Genomic DNA, 17,627 nt, shown 5'->3' on the forward strand with positions numbered 1-17,627 from the left:
ACATTACTAGCCCTCTTTAAAAAATACACTTTATACTAAGTGAATTACATTTTTAGATTTTGAGGCACAGAAGAAAATGAGGCTCAGAAGACTGACCAAGACACTAGATAGGGGTATTAAGCTCACACCTTGGTCATCAGGCTAAGTCAAGTCAAGCTTCTATTTTACCTACCTCATCTCCTAGAGGAAGGGGTGAGGGGGAATGTGACTCACTCTGACTCATACCCATCTCCACTGTATCTATGCATATATAGTGATAGGCATATTGCTGGTGCTTAAAACTTGTTGAATTAACATCAAAATCTTAGCCAACAGAAAGTTTAATGGATATTGCTTATTCTTTTCCCAGCAATAAAACACAGAAAGAAAAATTGATGTCTTTAAAAAGCAACATTTAATTTCCTCCCTTGACCCAAGGCAAATATAAGCCAGAAAAGTAATTGTAGCTCAGGCTAGTGTATAGACAGATTAGAAAAACAAAACAAAACAACTGCTTAACATTTCACGGCCTGAGATGACCAGCCATTCACTATTACCACTTCTCTTCCCTAGTACTTCAAAATAATAGTAATAATGAAGACACTTAAAAAACTGTTGCAGTCAAGGCCTTCTCTTACCCTAGATCTGAAATAAAGTAGGCATCCCTTATGCATTTACAATATCTTATTAGATGGTGAATTCTGTGAAGACAATTACCATTACCCATAGGCAAGTACATTTTTTAAAGAGGAAGAGAAAAAGACACACAACATTCCAAGTCAATTATAGCAGATAAAAGGTAAAGAGAGGATGTCAAGCATATACCACCATTTTAGACAATTTTTGTTAATCTTTGAGGGTTTATAAGAATGTAATAGAATATTACCATGCTATAGGAAAGCGTACAGACAAGCATAGGAAGACAAACATAACAAAGTGAAGAACCAGGAAAATCATATATACAATTATTAAAATAATTAAGTGGAAGTAACTAAAACAAAGCAACTGAGAATGAAAGCTGTGAAATTATAATAACCATGCTTGTTCCCAAAAGAAGATAGAAAGCACATCCCCTCTTTTTTGTAGGGGAGAGAGACTACAGGTATTGAATATTGTATATCACTCTTTATAAGAGATGGTTCTCTGAAGGGACAGGGGGGACAATTACAATGAGAAATTGCAGGTGATCTAAAAACAAGAGACATAATATATTAAATTATATATATATTAAATATATTAAAGAAAAGAATTGGCACTTTCAAATTTTCCACCTCTTTTTAGCAATTCTTAGTACTTTTGAAAAGACTAGCATGAAACAAGAGATTTGGCATTTTAATGTTGCTTGTGTGTTACTGGAATAAAGTGAAAACAAGTTCTTCATCAATAGTCTTAAGTTGACACCTAAAAATTTCTTCCAGTTTTCAGATCTTTCATTTTTGTGTATCTGACACCAGATGAAAAGCCGCAGCAGCTATTATAGCCCACTGACATGTCACCTACAATTTTGATAAAATATTGAGAGAAGTAATAGCTTTGCATGCCAATAAACTAATATTTATGCAGGGCATCACTTTTTATAAAGTGCTTCCCTTTACCCCTAAATCTTGGAGATAAAGCTAAACCTATTTTACAGATAAGGAAACAAGATGATAGTAGGTAATGAGGTCTGAATGAACATTTTAATTTGCCTCAGTTTCTCATCTGTAAAATAAACTGGAGAAGATAATGGCAAACCACTAAGTATCTTTGCTAAGAAAACCCCTAAAGGGGTCACAAAAGAGTTGGACATGACTGAAAATGACTAAACAACAACAAAGTGCAAGGAACCGTGCGAAGTCTCTCAATGATACACATAAAGTGAGGCAGCCCTGGCCCTAAAGAAATTCAAATTCTCAAGGGAGAAACAACATATATAGTAGTGGTTGTCAGGCAGTTAAGAAACATACTCAAGGGATGGGGGTTTGGGGGGGACTTGTCAGCTGCTAAAAATGCAGCATTTCCTCCTTACCCTTCTTTCAAAGCTAGCTGTCTCTTTTCTGACAAGGACAAAATAAATTTCAACTCAAATCTTAACCAGAAAGATTGAGGAAACTGGGGAAAATGTTTGTCTTCTGTATCAAATGTTGAGTGTGGGGGAGTGTAGCAGAGGGTGTAAACGACAAATGGAGGAAATAAAAGCCTTTTTTTTACTATATAGCTGTTGTAGAGTTCTACTTCATTTAGTGTAGATAACCAAGAGCTCAAGTATGAGTAATGGCTTTTTCTAAAACAGCAAGAGCAAATAAAAAAAATAATTAGCAATAATGGATGCTTAAGTGTAACCTTATAATAATGTTTTAAATGATTTAAATTAAAAACCTGGTGCATTTGCCTCTGGGAGACATGAAAAGAAGCAGTTCAGCTAAAACACAAGTCTCACAGTTTAACGGCACACTAATATGTTTTCTTGACCAATATGTCAAGTTGGTACATCAATAATATCCATGTATGAGTTTTCTCTTATTTATTTCAAAACAAGGAATAAAAAGGATGTCAGCACTTTAAACTGGGCAGTTACTTGTCCAGGCAAGGTTAGTGAGTTAGTATCATAAGACATTAACAAAAGCAAAGGAATACTGCTCTGTTTAATGGAATTTGTATAGAGATGGCTTCCTACCTTCTTTAAGAAGCCTTTCCAGGTACTTCTCAGTCCTAGTAACTTCCCTCTAGTGATTATCTCCAATTTATAAAGTACATACACACACACACACACACACACACACACACACACACACACACACACACAACATATATAGTTTGTACCTAGTTTGCATGTTTTCTTCTCCCTTAGACTGTGACCTCCATGAAAGTAGGAACTGTCCTTTGCCTTTCCCTGCATCTCTTGTACTTACTACAGTGCTTAATAAATGCTTTGTTGACTTGACTGGACAAAGGGAGAGAGCAGCAAGTCATATAAGAAGCCATAGCTCTAGCTCCACTCTACCTTCCCTGAACCCCTGACATTCTATGTTCTAGGATTCAGAGTATTTAAGATTTTCAAAGCTAGAAAAGAGTTCTAGAGCAGCAGTTCTCAACCTGTGGGTCGTGACACAGAGGTCGCCTAAAGCCATCGGAAAATACATATTTCTGATGGCTTCAGCCACTGAGAAATTGCACTACTTTACAGCAAGATCTCAGAAAGAACGGGGACCCTGCTGCCCGCACATTGTACTGATATTAGTTACCTATCAGCGGCCCTCCCCCTATGAAGGGTGATGGATTTACCCTGTTGCTTGGAGACTGAACTCAGGCAAAGACCCAGAGAGAGAACCGGGGCACTGGCTCCAAAGGGGTTAAGAACGAGTCCTGGAGCGGATAAGGGAACCGAGTAACCCCAGCAAAGTGAAGGCAGCATCTGCAGACCACCTTCCCAGGAAGGATTTACCTCCCACCCCAGCGCTCAGGCTGCCTCCTGCTGGATTAATATTTCTCAACATATAATTATTGTTTTTGTGATTAATCACTATATTTAAATTATGTTTGATTGGTAGCAATGAGAATACATAATGCATATCAGGTATTTACATTCTGAATCATAACTGTAGCAAAATTACAGTTTTGAAGTAGCCACCAAAATAATTTTTTGGTTTGGGGTCACCGCAACATGAGGAACTGTATTGCAGGGTCATGGCATTAGAAAGTTTAGAGTGTGACTCAATCCTCACTGGCTAAGCCCTTGTACTCTACCATTTAAATTAATCTATCAATTACCTGAATTCCTCTCTGCTCTTCACTGACCTCTCCAAAAAGAGTAACTAAGAGAAATGTTCTTAGCACTAACTTGCTACCAAAGGTCCTAATCTATTTCTCTAATCTCCCCTTCATATTTTACAAAATCTTCTCATTAACTACCAGTTGTTCTTACTGTTGTTGATATACAGCATAAATACACAACACATCAAAAAGTTTCATTCTTTTTTTAACTCATTAAATCTGAATTACGTACATTTCGGTTGGTTCTAGTTTCCTTTTAGAATTTTGTTTCTAGATGACTGAACACAAAAATAAGAGGACCACACATTTGGAAAAACTGAGAACATCTATTAGATTAGATTAGGCTTTTAAAAATAAAGGGTTCAATAATGTAGCTGAAAAGGGTTATCTAAATCAGATATCAGAGCATTTTTTCATGTAGTTTTCTTTAAAGATTTTCTTCTATTAGCTCAACTACAAGATTGTTTCCCAAAGGCATGATTACCATTCCCTTCCAATCTACAATAAAACCAGAAAACAATGAAAGTTTAACAATCTTCTTTTTATTAAAACTCTCCATTTTACATAGGCAAGAACTAGCTCATTTAATATCCAAGTACCTCCCAAGCTGCTAGTGAGATCCCTCTAAGGTTATAGCTTCCACTTGTTTTTATCTTGTATGTTCTGATTTATATATGTTGACCCCTCCACATAAACTCTTTGTGGAAAGGAACTGTTTTGGGCTTTTCTTTTTATCCACAGGGCCTACTAAGGACCCTAGAACAGAATAAGGACCTAAAATTGATGGACTTCTTACTATGGGGCCTTTTTTGTGGGGTCCCTCACCACAAAAACATCCTTGGGCCTAAACAGAGGTAAATCTACTAATCATAGCTACTATTGTTGTGGTACTTGTTTAAATTAAAACAGGAAAAAATAGTCAACTGTTATATGTTCAAGTCTGTATAATACAACTATCAGTCTTTTTAGAACTTAAAGATTATACACTTGAGTACTTGGTCCAAAAAAGTAACCAATATGAGACAAATTGAATAGGAACTAAATGCTATGGGAATGGCTTTGTCTTAAACTATTTAGAGAAAGCTTTGAAGTTTTTAATAGAAATAGCTAGATGGAGCAGTGGATAAAGTCTTGGACTTGGAATCAGAAAGACAGGAATTCAAATCCTGCTTCAGATTCTTACTAGCTTCAAGATCTTAACCAAGTCACTTAACTTCTCTCAGGTTTAGTTTCCTTATCTCTAAAATAAGAGATAAAATAGCACCTACCCTTAAAAGGTTCATGTAAAGGTCAAATGAAATAACATGTAAAATTCTTCGCAAACCTTAGTGTACTTTATAAATGCTAGTTATATAATAAAGCATTACTTGAAGATTTTTTCCTACAAATTTCTCAATGAAAGAATTTATAAGAATATAGCCAAAAAAAAAATACTTTCAAACACTACTTAGAAAAACTAAAGAACCTTTAGAGAGAATAACAATAACAGATCCATTAAAAAAATTATATGGCCAGGTCCAAAGCCAAGTGCCAACTTCTACCAACCAATTTCATTTTCTATGAGATCAATCAACAGTAGCCTCTCTAATGAGGAAGGAGTTCTCAAAGAAACATGCAAGTGTAAAACAAAACATGTTTTTTTTAAATTTTATTACTCCCTCCCCAATGCATCCAAATAGTAATATGATTGGGGGAATACCTTTCCATGTTTTTGAATAGATGTGGTTAAATATGTTCTCCAGGATATTCTAATCTTGTAAGTATTCAATGTCATTAACATTACTCTCCCCAAAAGAGCAGGGCAGGAAAAAAAGTCATGTTAACTTTAACTTTAATTAAAAAGTTAACAATATTTTTACCTACCAAAATACAACATATGGCCAAATGAACACAAAATAAATTAACTTAGTTTATTTAAGCTGAAAAGAACAATGATCCAAAATAACCAACTTCATACTTCTACTAATATGGTTAATTAAGTTCATCTTCAATCAATCCTAACAAAAAGTTCAGTCTAAAGTCAAACTAAGTTTCTTCTTCAACCCACAAAGCATACATTAACTGCCTGAGACTCCAAAGACAAAAATAAAACAAAAATCTCCTGAGAGAGTAAATAAGTATATGTGTTTGTGGGGAAAGGTTTATTAGGAAAGGCTACATATGGAAGATGGTCTTTGAATTGAGCTTTGAAGATAATGAATATATAAAGACTGACAAATAGGTAAGGAGGGAGTATGTATTCCTGGCATAGGGAACAGCCAAATGTTAAGCATGGGGGAGGAAATGACGTTCCATGTATAAGGTCAGTTCGGTTGATCTGTAGAGTTCATAAATGGAAGTAATTTGTAATAAGGCTAGAAAGATGGATTGAAGAAGGTTGTGATGAGTTTTAAATGGCAAGCAGGAGTTTATATTTCATTGTAAAAGTAACAGCCAAATTCACTCTCCCTAAGAATAAAATTTCTAGAAACAAACAAAAAAAAACAAACATAAATTCTCTACTTTGTGTTTCAAATCTGATAAATTTAACCAAATTGAATAGTGGACATCAGAATTATATTTTCCAATTGGCAATTTTAAGAGGTTCACAGGATGCAACAAAGTTTAAGCTGATGATTTTCTAAGAAAACTACTCCTTCAATCATTACATTATATCCTGAAGCATGTTCTAGCAAAATTACTATTTTATCTACTCCATATATAAATACATAAAATCTCAAATGTAATGGACGAATACTCTATCATCCAAGTTTGCCATCAAAAATCAGCTCTTAATGGAATATATAAGTATATGAACTAAGTGAGAGAAGCATCAGCTGAACTGATCTCAAGCAAGCCAACCCATCTTCAAGGATTTGAGATGTCTTGGAGGGGAGGGGCTTGGTTTTTTTTTTCTCTTGGAGTTGGGGAGGGGAGAAGAAAAGATGGTAATCTTTGAAAGTGAAAGGTTATCTCTTCTCAATGTTAGCACTTATTCCCCCAAAACCACTGGGACACAAATTCCTGCACTTTGATGACCTTTTCATTTAGGGGAAGGAAAGGTAAATTTCTTAAATAAGAAGTTAGGGTAGAAAATATTAATAGTGTCCACAGGAATTATTCACATAGCCCAAGCATCCACCTGAACTTACAATGCATTAACTGGACTAAACACTGAAGTAATGATCAATCAAAAAAAAAGATTTTACTGCAACAGATGGTAAGTGAATCTAAAAAATATATAAGAACTTCTGAGCTAATGGCATGATAAATGCAACATCTTGGTAAACATTTTAAATCAGGTAGGTTTGTGATCAAGCAACTTTTATCTTTGGTCTTGTAAGAGTTTAGACTAGATGATCTGAAAGGCACCTTGCAACTCTGACATGTAGGATTCTACAAAATATAATAATATACACTGAAGAAAACCATTATAAGTCAGCAGAAATTCTCTTTGCCAGGTAGAAGATACCATAATTGGAGGAAGCAATCTTCCTCCATAGCATTAAATATAAATATAAATAACTCTCCTTTGGAGAGCATGGCTTTAGTTTATATTTAACATAACAATCAGCTACATTTTAGAAACAACATTGGATAAGACCTGGGAACTTGCATGTTTTTTTTTTAAATATCTTGAATAATAATTAAGATTTTCTTTATGCATTACAAACATATGGATTATGATAGGCTGACCATTCTCTTTGCTTTCCCTGATGTAAACAGATAGATTTCAAGTGATTGTAGCTTTTGACCTGAAACAAAATTACTGTTTCAGACGATTTTATACAAGGAAAGTCTACAGCCTAATTTATTCAAGTGGACACAGAAAGTTCAGTCACCAAATGTTCTCTTAAATAAATAACTTTTCTGTGCTTCAGTTTCTCCTTTCTTGTAACAACTTCTTACAGGAATATTGTTTATAAGGCAACATGAAATTCTCTATCTAATTTTGAGGTTTAAAAAAGGTACTTGTTTACAAAAGCTTCCTCCACTCTTTCTACCAAATCATATCTAGGCTTCAATCAAGATCCCTGTTCAAATCTCACCTCTTCCATAAAACTTTCCTTAACATCGTGGTTGGTAACTCTTCCCCTTAAATATAGAATATTCTTCCCCTTAAATACTGTCTTATTGTATGTATGTATGTGTGTATGTATGTGTGTGTGTATATATATGCATATGTGTGTGTGTGTTAGATGAGTGCTTTATACATCACTCATCTAACACATGGTTTTTAATATATATGAAATATATACATATATAAATAAATTTGGATAAATGATGTATTCCCCACTGAAGTGCAAGCTCCAGGAAGGAAGGAAAGTTCAGTTTTGTCTTCTTATCCTCAGATTGTAGCACCTCTCCTCCACAGTATCTAATAAATGCTTGATTTATTGCTACCTCAACTAGAAAGTAAGTTCCCTTAAAAGACATGCCCCACATCTCCAGTATTTACTCAGTATATGCCATATACACAGCAGACACAATAATGTTCCTTGGCCCAAATGACTTTGAGGTTATTAAGGGAAAGAGTAGCAGTACCAATGGGACAGACATGAAGTTAGCTAAAGTTAAGTCTGCATTTCCCAGTTTGTCTGTACCCTAGGAAAAGTATCCTCTTCCTCTCCCCTCAAAACACCAAGCAGGTTCATTGGTCCTTAAACCTGCTGGATCACCAACTGAAAAAGACACCACAAAATGTTTTGATGAATCCCAAATTTTTGCTTGAGTTAAACTATAAGAAGTGTCTTCCACCAGACCAGATTAGATTATATACTGCTATACAGTATATCTATCCCATCTACATTGAAACCCAGCCAAATATGGCAGAATGGGGTTCTTCTATGCTATCTTACAAGTGCAGTTATTAAACACCAATACTGTGCCCAGCTAAACAAATCACACCAAAATTATTTAGGGTAAAGATGTTTCTGAGTATAATGAAAGAAAATCTTTGTTGACATAATTTTCTACATTGTTTAAATATCCAAGTGTGGATGTTTAAAGAGGGGCAGGACTAATATTTTCTATTCTGAATTGACCCAATACCCAATCAATTAACATGTGTTAAGCTTCTATGTCCTAGGCACTCTACTAGATTTTAGAAATACAAACACAAAGAGTGAAACAATCTCAACTCATAAGTGACTTATAGACTAACAGGGAAATATATATGCAGATTTTTTTAAAAAGAAAGTAAAAATAAGCCCAAGGGAGTAAAGGATGGATGGAGAGCACTAGCAGTTAGGATATGTGTGGAAATTAGGAGACAAGAAGGAAAGGAACAAGTCTATGAATGTGGGGGAAGGGAGAGGAACCAAAAAGAAAACAAGCATTTAAATTTATGCACCAGACATTGTGTTAAAAGTTTTACAAATATTATCTCATTTAATCTTCCCAGAAATCCTGTGAGATAGGTGCCATTACCATTTTAAGACAAAGAAATTAAGGCAGAGGTTAAGTGATTTAAGAAGTTAAATGACAGAGCTTAAGTCAAACAGTAACCATCCGAGACCAAATTTGAACTCAAGTCTCCCTGCCTCAAGGAGCTTGTGCTCTATCCACTGTATCCACCAGTTGCCTAGCTGGACAATCAAAACAAAGTCAGAGATGGGAGATGGAATGCGATATGTAAGAAACAGAGAAAAGGTATGTGTAGCTAGAGAGCATCATCATTTGGTGAGTTCCTTAAGAACAGTGGCACTGTTTTTATTTTTATCTGTCATTATATTCCGAGAGCATTTATCAAGGAGCCTAACAGAAGATGCTTAATGCACATTCTTTACTTTACTTAATGGTTAGCATGCATATAGCATCTAATATTTGCAAATATGTAATGTTTGTACAAGTTATCTTATTTGTTCCTCACAAAAACTCTCTAAAGGGGAGGGGAAGTTGTTAACTATTATTAAACCCTTTTTAGTGATGAGAAAACAGACTGAGAGAGGTTAAGTAACTTACCCAGTCATAAAGCCAGAACTTGAACTCAGGTCTTCCTGACTCCAAGTTCAGCACACAATCCACTAATCCAGCTGGAAAACTGAGTTTGGGTCACTGTGAAACACTTTAAAAGCTATTTAGTTTTTAGAGAAATTTATATTTTATTACTAGAGGCAATAGGGAGTATCAATGGATCTGTTCTCAAGATGATGCCTTGGCATCATCTAACATTTATTTTCCTTACCTGTTGTATTCATAGAGGATGAAAGTATTAGACACTTGGAGAAAAGATTGCAAGGAAGTTTCAAAAATAAAGAACCTCAATGGGGATTCTGTTGCCCCAAAGATGCAATACAAACTTAGCCTGGTAGTTAAAGGCTTCTAAGGTCTGGTTCCTACTTACTTATCCAATAGTTTCATATTACAGTACCCACCCTTATATCCCTTCAAGTCCTGATCATGTCACTTAAAGAGGCTTGCTAACTGTCCTATCCTTTACATTCCATTCCATCTCCTGGTAACTATACTTTTGTAGTTCATTCTTGGTATGCACTCCTTCCTAACCTACACCTTTTTAAAAAGTCAGATTCAAAGCACCGATCAGGTATAATATCCTACTTGAAGCTTTTCCTGATTTCCTCTCAAATTGCCTTATAAGCACTCTTTACCTTCTTAAAATCACTTTGAATTTACTTGAGTTCATTTTATCCCTCAAACTAGAATGTATGCTCCTTCCAAATCTAACATTTTTTGTCTGTATTTCCGTGCCTTGCATAAAATGGTCACTCAATTTTTGTATGTTGAAAAAGTAATAGCAAAAAAAAGAAGAAAGAAACGAAGTCAGTATAATAATCCTCAGTGAAGTGAAACATTTTAATACTTTCAAGATGATTTGCATATAGACTTCTAAAGCAAGAATAGGAGGACAAAGCAGGTTAAAAAAACCTACTCTGTCCTCAAGACAGTTTGGGGAGACCTTGAGTCTTCTGAAAGGGAAAGGGTACACCTCGATCAGGTCAGTATTAAAGGGCACAGTGTAAAGATACAATTCGAAACAAGGCTATCTTTCAATTTTCTGACTATTGTTTAATATTCAACGCGGTGTCTCCCTTCTTTCAAGTTGAGAACAAAGTTCTCCCAAGAGAAATGTTAACAGGTGTATTTTCAGAAACAGACCAAAAAGGAAGCCTGTAAAATTCCCCCAAATGCACTGTAATTCTACACTATGCTTCATTTCTGATAAGCAAAACAAACTTAGTAACATTTCATTATCAAACCTGGTGGTACAAGATTTTTATCCCCAATACAAAAGGCTTCAGAAGAATAGTATTTAAGAAATTTAAGGAAAAAACTAACCATGGATAAGACATTGCCCAAGGACGAATATAGGACACGGGTGAAAGTGGGAACCCCAACACAATTTACTAAGTGAAGTGGTTCCCTTAGGCAACTTTAGATGCCTAGGCTGAAGGAGCCGCCCTCGGGTCTCAGATTCAACCCGAGACCGAGGCTTTGCGGCCTAGCTCTTGCCTGCGTCTCCTCCGACGGCGCCGGGGAGGGGAAGCCCGATGGACAAGACACCTCAAAGGAGGCAGACGTAGTTGATCGAGGTGGAGATAGAGGGAGAGAAGGTGGGGAAGAGAAGAAAAAGTCCTGACTAGTATTCGCCCAGGGGCCTAGGATGGGCTTCGGAGCCCGGTAGTCAGTGCCCGCTCCCCTCCCCCCACCTCCCTCCTCTAACCTTCCCCGCGGCTTCCAACTGTTCCCGCACCGCCCCGCACCAGCTCCGGCGCGAGGCACCCGCGGCCCGGCCCTCCCTTTCCCCTCCCCCCCAGCCCCCTGCAGCGGCAAACCGCCGCGCGCACCTCCAACTGCTCGCGCCGCCACCTCTCCAGGGCCCTCCGTCCCAACTCATTTCCCTCACTGCCGGTTCGGCTAACGCCGCGCATCGCGGCGCGCGACGCAGACCCCGTAGGCCCGTGGCTCTGCACCCCACCCTCTCCCACTCTCCCCCCTCCGCCCCCGTGAGCGCGCTCGGCGGCCTCCCAGGCCCCGTTACTCTCACCGCCGCCACACAGCCAGCTCCGCTGAGGAGAAGCGGGCCCGCGCCCCGCCGGCGCCCAGTCACGGGGAGCGCTCACTCCTCCCCCCCCCCCCCCGCCACCCTCCGCCCTGGCCCTGGGTTGTCCGGCCCCGAGAAGGCCTCACTCGACCCTAGGCCTGGACGTACCGCTCTACTCTTCCCCACCCCCCTCCACCGCCCGGTCCGCGTCTGAGGTGGATAACGGCGGCGGCGAGGCTGAAAGGAGGGAGGGCCCCGCGCAAGCAGAGAGATACTCACTCAGGGGTGGGGTGTTCTGGGTCATAGAAATCCCCCATCTTCGGTGGCGGCGGCAGCGACTGCTGCTGCTTCATCGGGAAGAGCTGGAAGCGGCGGCAGCAGCGGCAGCGACCCAAACCCCCTCCCCGCAGGCTGGGGAGACACGGGGGAGGGGGGCGGGAGGGGGAAGCAGGGGAAGGGGGGTGGAGAGGAGGCGGCTTCTCCAGCGGCGGCGGCAGCGGCGGCGGCGTCGGCACAGACGCTCACACACGCAGCCACCCCGCCCCCCTCGCAGGCGCCGCCACCACCTCCTCCCCCCACCTTTCCCGACTCCTTAAAGAGATACACACACTGGCCGCCCGGGAGACGGAGGCCGCAGCCGGGGGCGCCCCCTCCCGTCCCGTGGGCGGTGAGAGGCGGCTGGGCCCTGGGGCGGGGCGCCGCTCAGGCCACGGTGCCTCCACAGCACCACCTCCGCAGCCCACCCCCGGCCTGGCTCCAGGTGGGTTCTCCCGCTGCCTGGCGCAGTCCTGGCCGCTCTTAGCCGCCCCCTGCCGGCGGCGCAGCCAATCCTAGCGCGCTCGCTCCAAGCCGAGCTTTGACTCCACCCCGCCCCCCGCCGGAGGCCGCGTCCGGGCCCTCGCAGCCTGGGGGAGCCCGCTGGAGTGGCGGCGTCCTCCAGAGGCTGTCTACTTCCCCGCCCCTCGTCCCCACCTCCTCCCCTCTACTTTCCTTCCTCTTCCCGCTCCTCCCCCTTCCTCTTCTCTTTCCCCTCCCCCTTTCCCTCTTCTTTCCCTCCCATTTCCCATTCCCCTTCTTTGCCCGGCACCCCCCTTGTTTCCTTTTCCTCTTTCTCACCAGACTGATCTCCCCCGCCCCATTCCCAGCCTACACCCTGGGAGCCTTAGCAGCCTCGTGGGGAGGAGGGAGAATCAAGACTGGAGGGGAACGGGAACGGCTGTTGGTGGGGTGCCCAAGTGAGGTGGGTCCGCTGCTAACTCTTTGTTTTTATCACATTTTCTCTGGACGCCCACTCCTATTCCTCTCTGGTCCATCGCCTGGTCCACTCCGCCGCCGCCCCTCCCCCCTCCCGTTTCTTTCCTCTTTCAGGGAAGTGGGGTGAGTCCGGCCGGTCCTTCTGGGTATGAATCTGTCCACCCTGTCCCCTCTTTCCTCGAAATGCCTTTTCCCCCCTCTCCGAGCAAAACGCATGTTTCAGAAATCGGAGGAAGCATAGGAAGTTGGCAAAAATCAAAACTTCTGTGATATTTTTTTCTTCCTATCTTTTTCCTGGGCCTGAGCCCGGGAGAAGTCAGAGGGTCATTAGTTCAGAGACTTAAAATTGAAAGAAAACTTAGAGGTCATCCAGTCTAGTCCTCAGTTTTCAGCATGGAAACCGAGGCCCAGCAAATGAATTCTAGAGGTTAGAAAGAGGTGTAATTATAATTTGAATACAGCCCCTGCACATCTGAAATACCTTACACTGCCCCAATGAGGGGAAAGGTGGAAATTAAGACCTTAAGTTTCTGAACTTTAAAACTGAAATGTCACTTTAAAAAAAGTTACCCAGCATTATCTCTCCAGCACTACACCTTTTTCTTCATTTTTTTGTTAGGTGATATTTTGTAGTTTTCATTTTCCTCTAGATGTTCCCTACTTTGCATCTGCTTTATCTCTTCCCAAGTCTTCCCATCTCCAGGATTTCCTGACCCCAAGAATTCTCAGCTATACAATAATGTAAACTAAAGGGAATTTCTTGTATTTTCCTTTAGTCAAAGGAGGTAATTTCCTAAGAAGGGTTATTAACTGTGTGACCCATGGATATAATAATAGCTCCTATTCATACAAAGTGCTTTCCTGGCAATCACCTTGTGAGGTAGATATTGGAAAAGACAAGAAGATAGCATTAAACTAGAATTGCTTGAAGGGCTCAAGTTTATTTTATTAGTAAAAGAAAACCAGTAAAACATCAACAGCTAATCATTTTTGCTTTTTGCACTTCTTAATTTAAACATTTATGTGATGAGGTTTTTTTCTTCATAAATAAATAATGGCATGGGATGGAAAGGTTAAGCAAGACTGTACCAAAGATAGTGAAATGAAACTTGAATAGATGTGCACCGTCTAGTTAATCAGTAAAATATGGGGGAGGGAGGTAGAACTTGTATGATACAGCTGAAGATTCTCCTTGCTATTAGATATTAAGGCTGGTGATTTAACTGATTCCATTTCAAGATTTTATGTCCCATTTATAGAACAATGTATTTTCAAAACATCTTAAATGTAGCAGTTCTGGTATTCCAGTGAAGCATGCCATCTATAATAGTCACATTTTAAAAAATAGAAAATCCCTTGTCTTAATTGCTCAAAACCATAAAACAAATCACTGACAAAATCAAATCAACTCAACAGAAATGTATGGAGTATCTTCTATGTCCAATATTTTGAGAGGAATTTTAAAAAATATTGGTCTGCCTTCGAAAAGCAATGGGAAACTGTTAATAGGTTTGTGGATAACAATAAAAAAAGCATTTATCTAGTGTTTTAAGATTTGCACAGTACCTTAGCTATGTTATTTAATACATGATATACAAGATCATTTACAAAATAAGATCCCTACACTGACAATTCCTAATGGACAAACTCCTTAGCTTGGTGTTCAAGGTCCTTCAGAGTGGTTCCAACATGATTCTAGCTTTATCTCAAACAATGTCCCTTTTGATTATTATCACTTTCTCTAACTGAACTGGATTACTGAATGTTCCCCCAAATAGGGGTCTGGCTCCAGCCTCCTTTTGACATTACTCTCCATCATGCATTCCATTGTTCAGCCAAACTGGCCTACTTGGAACTTCAACTCTGAACTCAGGAATTCCATCTTACAGACCTTGCACAGCCTTTATTTCCTCTCTATAGCCTCCAGATTCATGGACTTCCTTCCCATATCGTATTCTCAGTGTAGCACTCACCATCTTTGCAGAAGCATTTGATGCTACTGACTACCCCATACCTTCCAGATGATCTGCCCCTTGGCTTCAGGACATCACAACTTTTTGGTCTTTCTGATCTCTCTAATCACTTTCTTATCTGTTTCCCCAGTTGTCTCTGTCAGAATGCCAAGATTCTTTTCTCAAGTCTCTTTTTTTTCTTTAAACTATCCATTAGTATTACCTTTGCTCTCATGATTTTATTTTTAACTTCTTTTCAAATGACCCCCTACCCCCACCCCAAATCTCAGAGCCTTATCTCTTTGGCTCCAAATTTTATCTTTAGCTGTCTACAAGACATTTATACTTGCATATCACACTTGCACCTCAAACTCAGCTTTTCTAAAACAATACTTTTCTTTCCTCTTGAACCTGCTCTTTCTGATTTCACCATTTGCTAATGATACTCCTAAACATTTAACTTAATACCACTTTTGACTCTTTCCTCTGCCATACTTCTCATCAAATCTCTTCCCATGTCTTATGGATTTTATCTTTGTGAACTGTGCTATCTGACTTTCTTTCCTATTTAGTTGGACTCAACAAAGTAATGCTTACTCTATACCAAACAGAAGTTGGGCATCTAGTTGCTGAAGAATGCTGGGTCTGGAATCAAAACTCATCTTCCTGTGTCCAAATCCAGCCACAGACTCCTACTAACTGTTTCACCCTTGGAAAAGTCACTTAATCTTGTTTGTCTCAGTTTCTTCATCTGTAAAATGAGTTGGACAAGGAAATGACAAACTACCCCAGTATCTTTGCCAAGAAGATCTCAATTAGGGTTGTAAAGACAGAGACATGACTGAACAACAACTAAGCAGGTGATGGATGCTTGAAATGCAAAAACAAAGCAAAACAGCCTCTGCCTTCAAGGAGCTCTCATTCTTTTGGAAGTAGAATGGGGAAAACGTGTACATTTACAAGTAAATACAAAACATATAGAAACTAATTTCCATGGGGAGGTCTACTGTGAAAGGTAGTTAACAATGGAACAAGGGTTCTAGGGAGCATAATGGAAAAGTAAGAAAAAGTAGGTTCTAGACACTGGAGGGTATGTAGGATAAACGTGGTGGTCAGGGAAGGAAGTTGTGGCTTATGCATCATTGTACAAGTCAGAGTCAGGGATTCTGAATAGAGCTATAGGATAATATTTATTCTTGTTCATAGAAGCAAAAGTAATGATCTAATTATCCTTAAGAAAGGTAGATCATGGTAGGTAGGGAGTATCAGCAACTCAGCTGTCCAGTCCCTGACTCAATGAGAGAGATCAAGGAATGGCTAAATCATGTCCTAGAGCCAGGTTGACTGTACTCATCCTCAACCAGGTCAGCTCCATACTGTCTTTATTCCAGTGCAATCACTCTAGTGTAGACTTGGTTACCACATGTGTCAGCTACTAGAGTAGCCTAACAGACACTCTACCCTCTAGCTCTCCCAGGCCATCCTTTGTTATAATGGCACACTAAATTTTATGCCTAAAAATGGTCATTTGGTCTAGTGCTTAAAAGTTTTCAGTACATACTACTACTAGATCTATATCCCAAAGAGATCAAAGGAAAGAAAAGGACTATTTGTACAAAAATATAGCCGCTCTTTTGTGGTAGCAAAGAACTGTAAATTGAGAATTCTATCAATTGGAGAATGGCTGAACTAATTGTGGCATGAGGTAGTAATGAAGTACTACTGTGTTGTAAGAAATAATAGGGCAGCCGGGTGACTCAGTGAATTGAGAGCCAGGTCTAGAGAAAGGAGGTCCTAGGTTCAAATCTGACCTCACATACTTTCTAGCTGTGTAATCCTCAGCAAGTCATTTAACCCCCATTGCCTATTTAAAAAAGGAAAAAAATGATAAACAGGACAATTTAAGAAAAGACTGGAAAAGCTTATGTGAACTGATGCAAAATGAAGTGAGCAAAACAGGAAAACGTTGTGTATAATAACAGCAATATGGTATGATAATCGATTGTGAATGATTGCTTTCCTCAGCACAATATAATGATCCAAGACAATTCTAAAGGACTCATGATGACAAATGCCATCCAATTCCAGAAAATGAACTGATAGTCTGAATGCAGACTGAAACATACTATATTTCACTTTCTGTGTTTTTTGGTTTGAGTTCTCTTCCACAAAATGACTAATACTTTTGTATTTTATATGATTGCACATGTAAAATCTATATCAGAGGGCTTTTCCCAGGCAAGGGGAAGAGAAGAGGAGAGAATTTAGAACTCAGAATTAAAGGGAAAAAATAATGTTAATTGTTTTTATATGTAATTGGAGGAAAAATAAAATATTCTTTAAAAGTTTTCAGTGCACCCCTATTTTGTATCTAATAAAATTCAAACTCCCTTTCATAGTATTTAAGACCCTTCCCAATCTGGCAGCATGTTATCTTTCCCCACCAACACTCTTCTTTCGTCATGAACTTTAAGCACTAGCCAAAATGAGCAGCTCAGAACATGCTGTGCTTTTTCTCAATTTTGTGCTTTTGTTCATACTATCCCTATGTCTATAATATCTCTCTTTTTGTTTGATAAATACTCTTAAAAGTTGACACAAATGCTACCTCCAAGACATCATCTAGATTCCCTCATCTTTAATGATCATTGCCTTATAAATAACACATCTGTAATAAACTTTTAATGTATTATATATTATTTTGC

At 39.4% G+C, this 17,627-nt stretch overlaps 2 protein-coding genes across 5 annotated transcripts in view; one reads left to right on the plus strand and one right to left on the minus strand.

The window, feature by feature from the left end:
- SETD2 (SET domain containing 2, histone lysine methyltransferase) overlaps positions 1–12,216 on the minus strand; it is a 143,323-nt gene extending 131,107 nt beyond the window's left edge. For 2 of the 4 annotated variants that reach the window (XR_008913494.1, XR_008913493.1), the window contains exon 1: positions 11,996–12,216. Coding sequence is in view for 1 of the 4 variants with exons in the window: in XM_001375941.5 (XP_001375978.3) it covers positions 11,996–12,069 (74 nt within the window). In the remaining 3 variants the exon portion in view is untranslated. The remainder of the gene's footprint in view (positions 1–11,995) is intronic. The other 2 variants (XM_001375941.5, XM_056805191.1) reach the window with 2 other exon arrangements.
- A 622-nt stretch (positions 12,217–12,838) lies between these two features.
- LOC100024810 (uncharacterized) overlaps positions 12,839–17,627 on the plus strand; it is a 112,280-nt gene continuing 107,491 nt past the window's right edge. The window contains exon 1 of the mRNA XM_056805200.1: positions 12,839–12,956. The gene's annotated coding sequence lies outside the window, so the exon portion shown is untranslated. The remainder of the gene's footprint in view (positions 12,957–17,627) is intronic.

Source organism: Monodelphis domestica, chromosome 7 (assembly GCF_027887165.1).
Source record: "Monodelphis domestica isolate mMonDom1 chromosome 7, mMonDom1.pri, whole genome shotgun sequence".
Lineage (NCBI taxonomy): Eukaryota > Metazoa > Chordata > Mammalia > Didelphimorphia > Didelphidae > Monodelphis > Monodelphis domestica.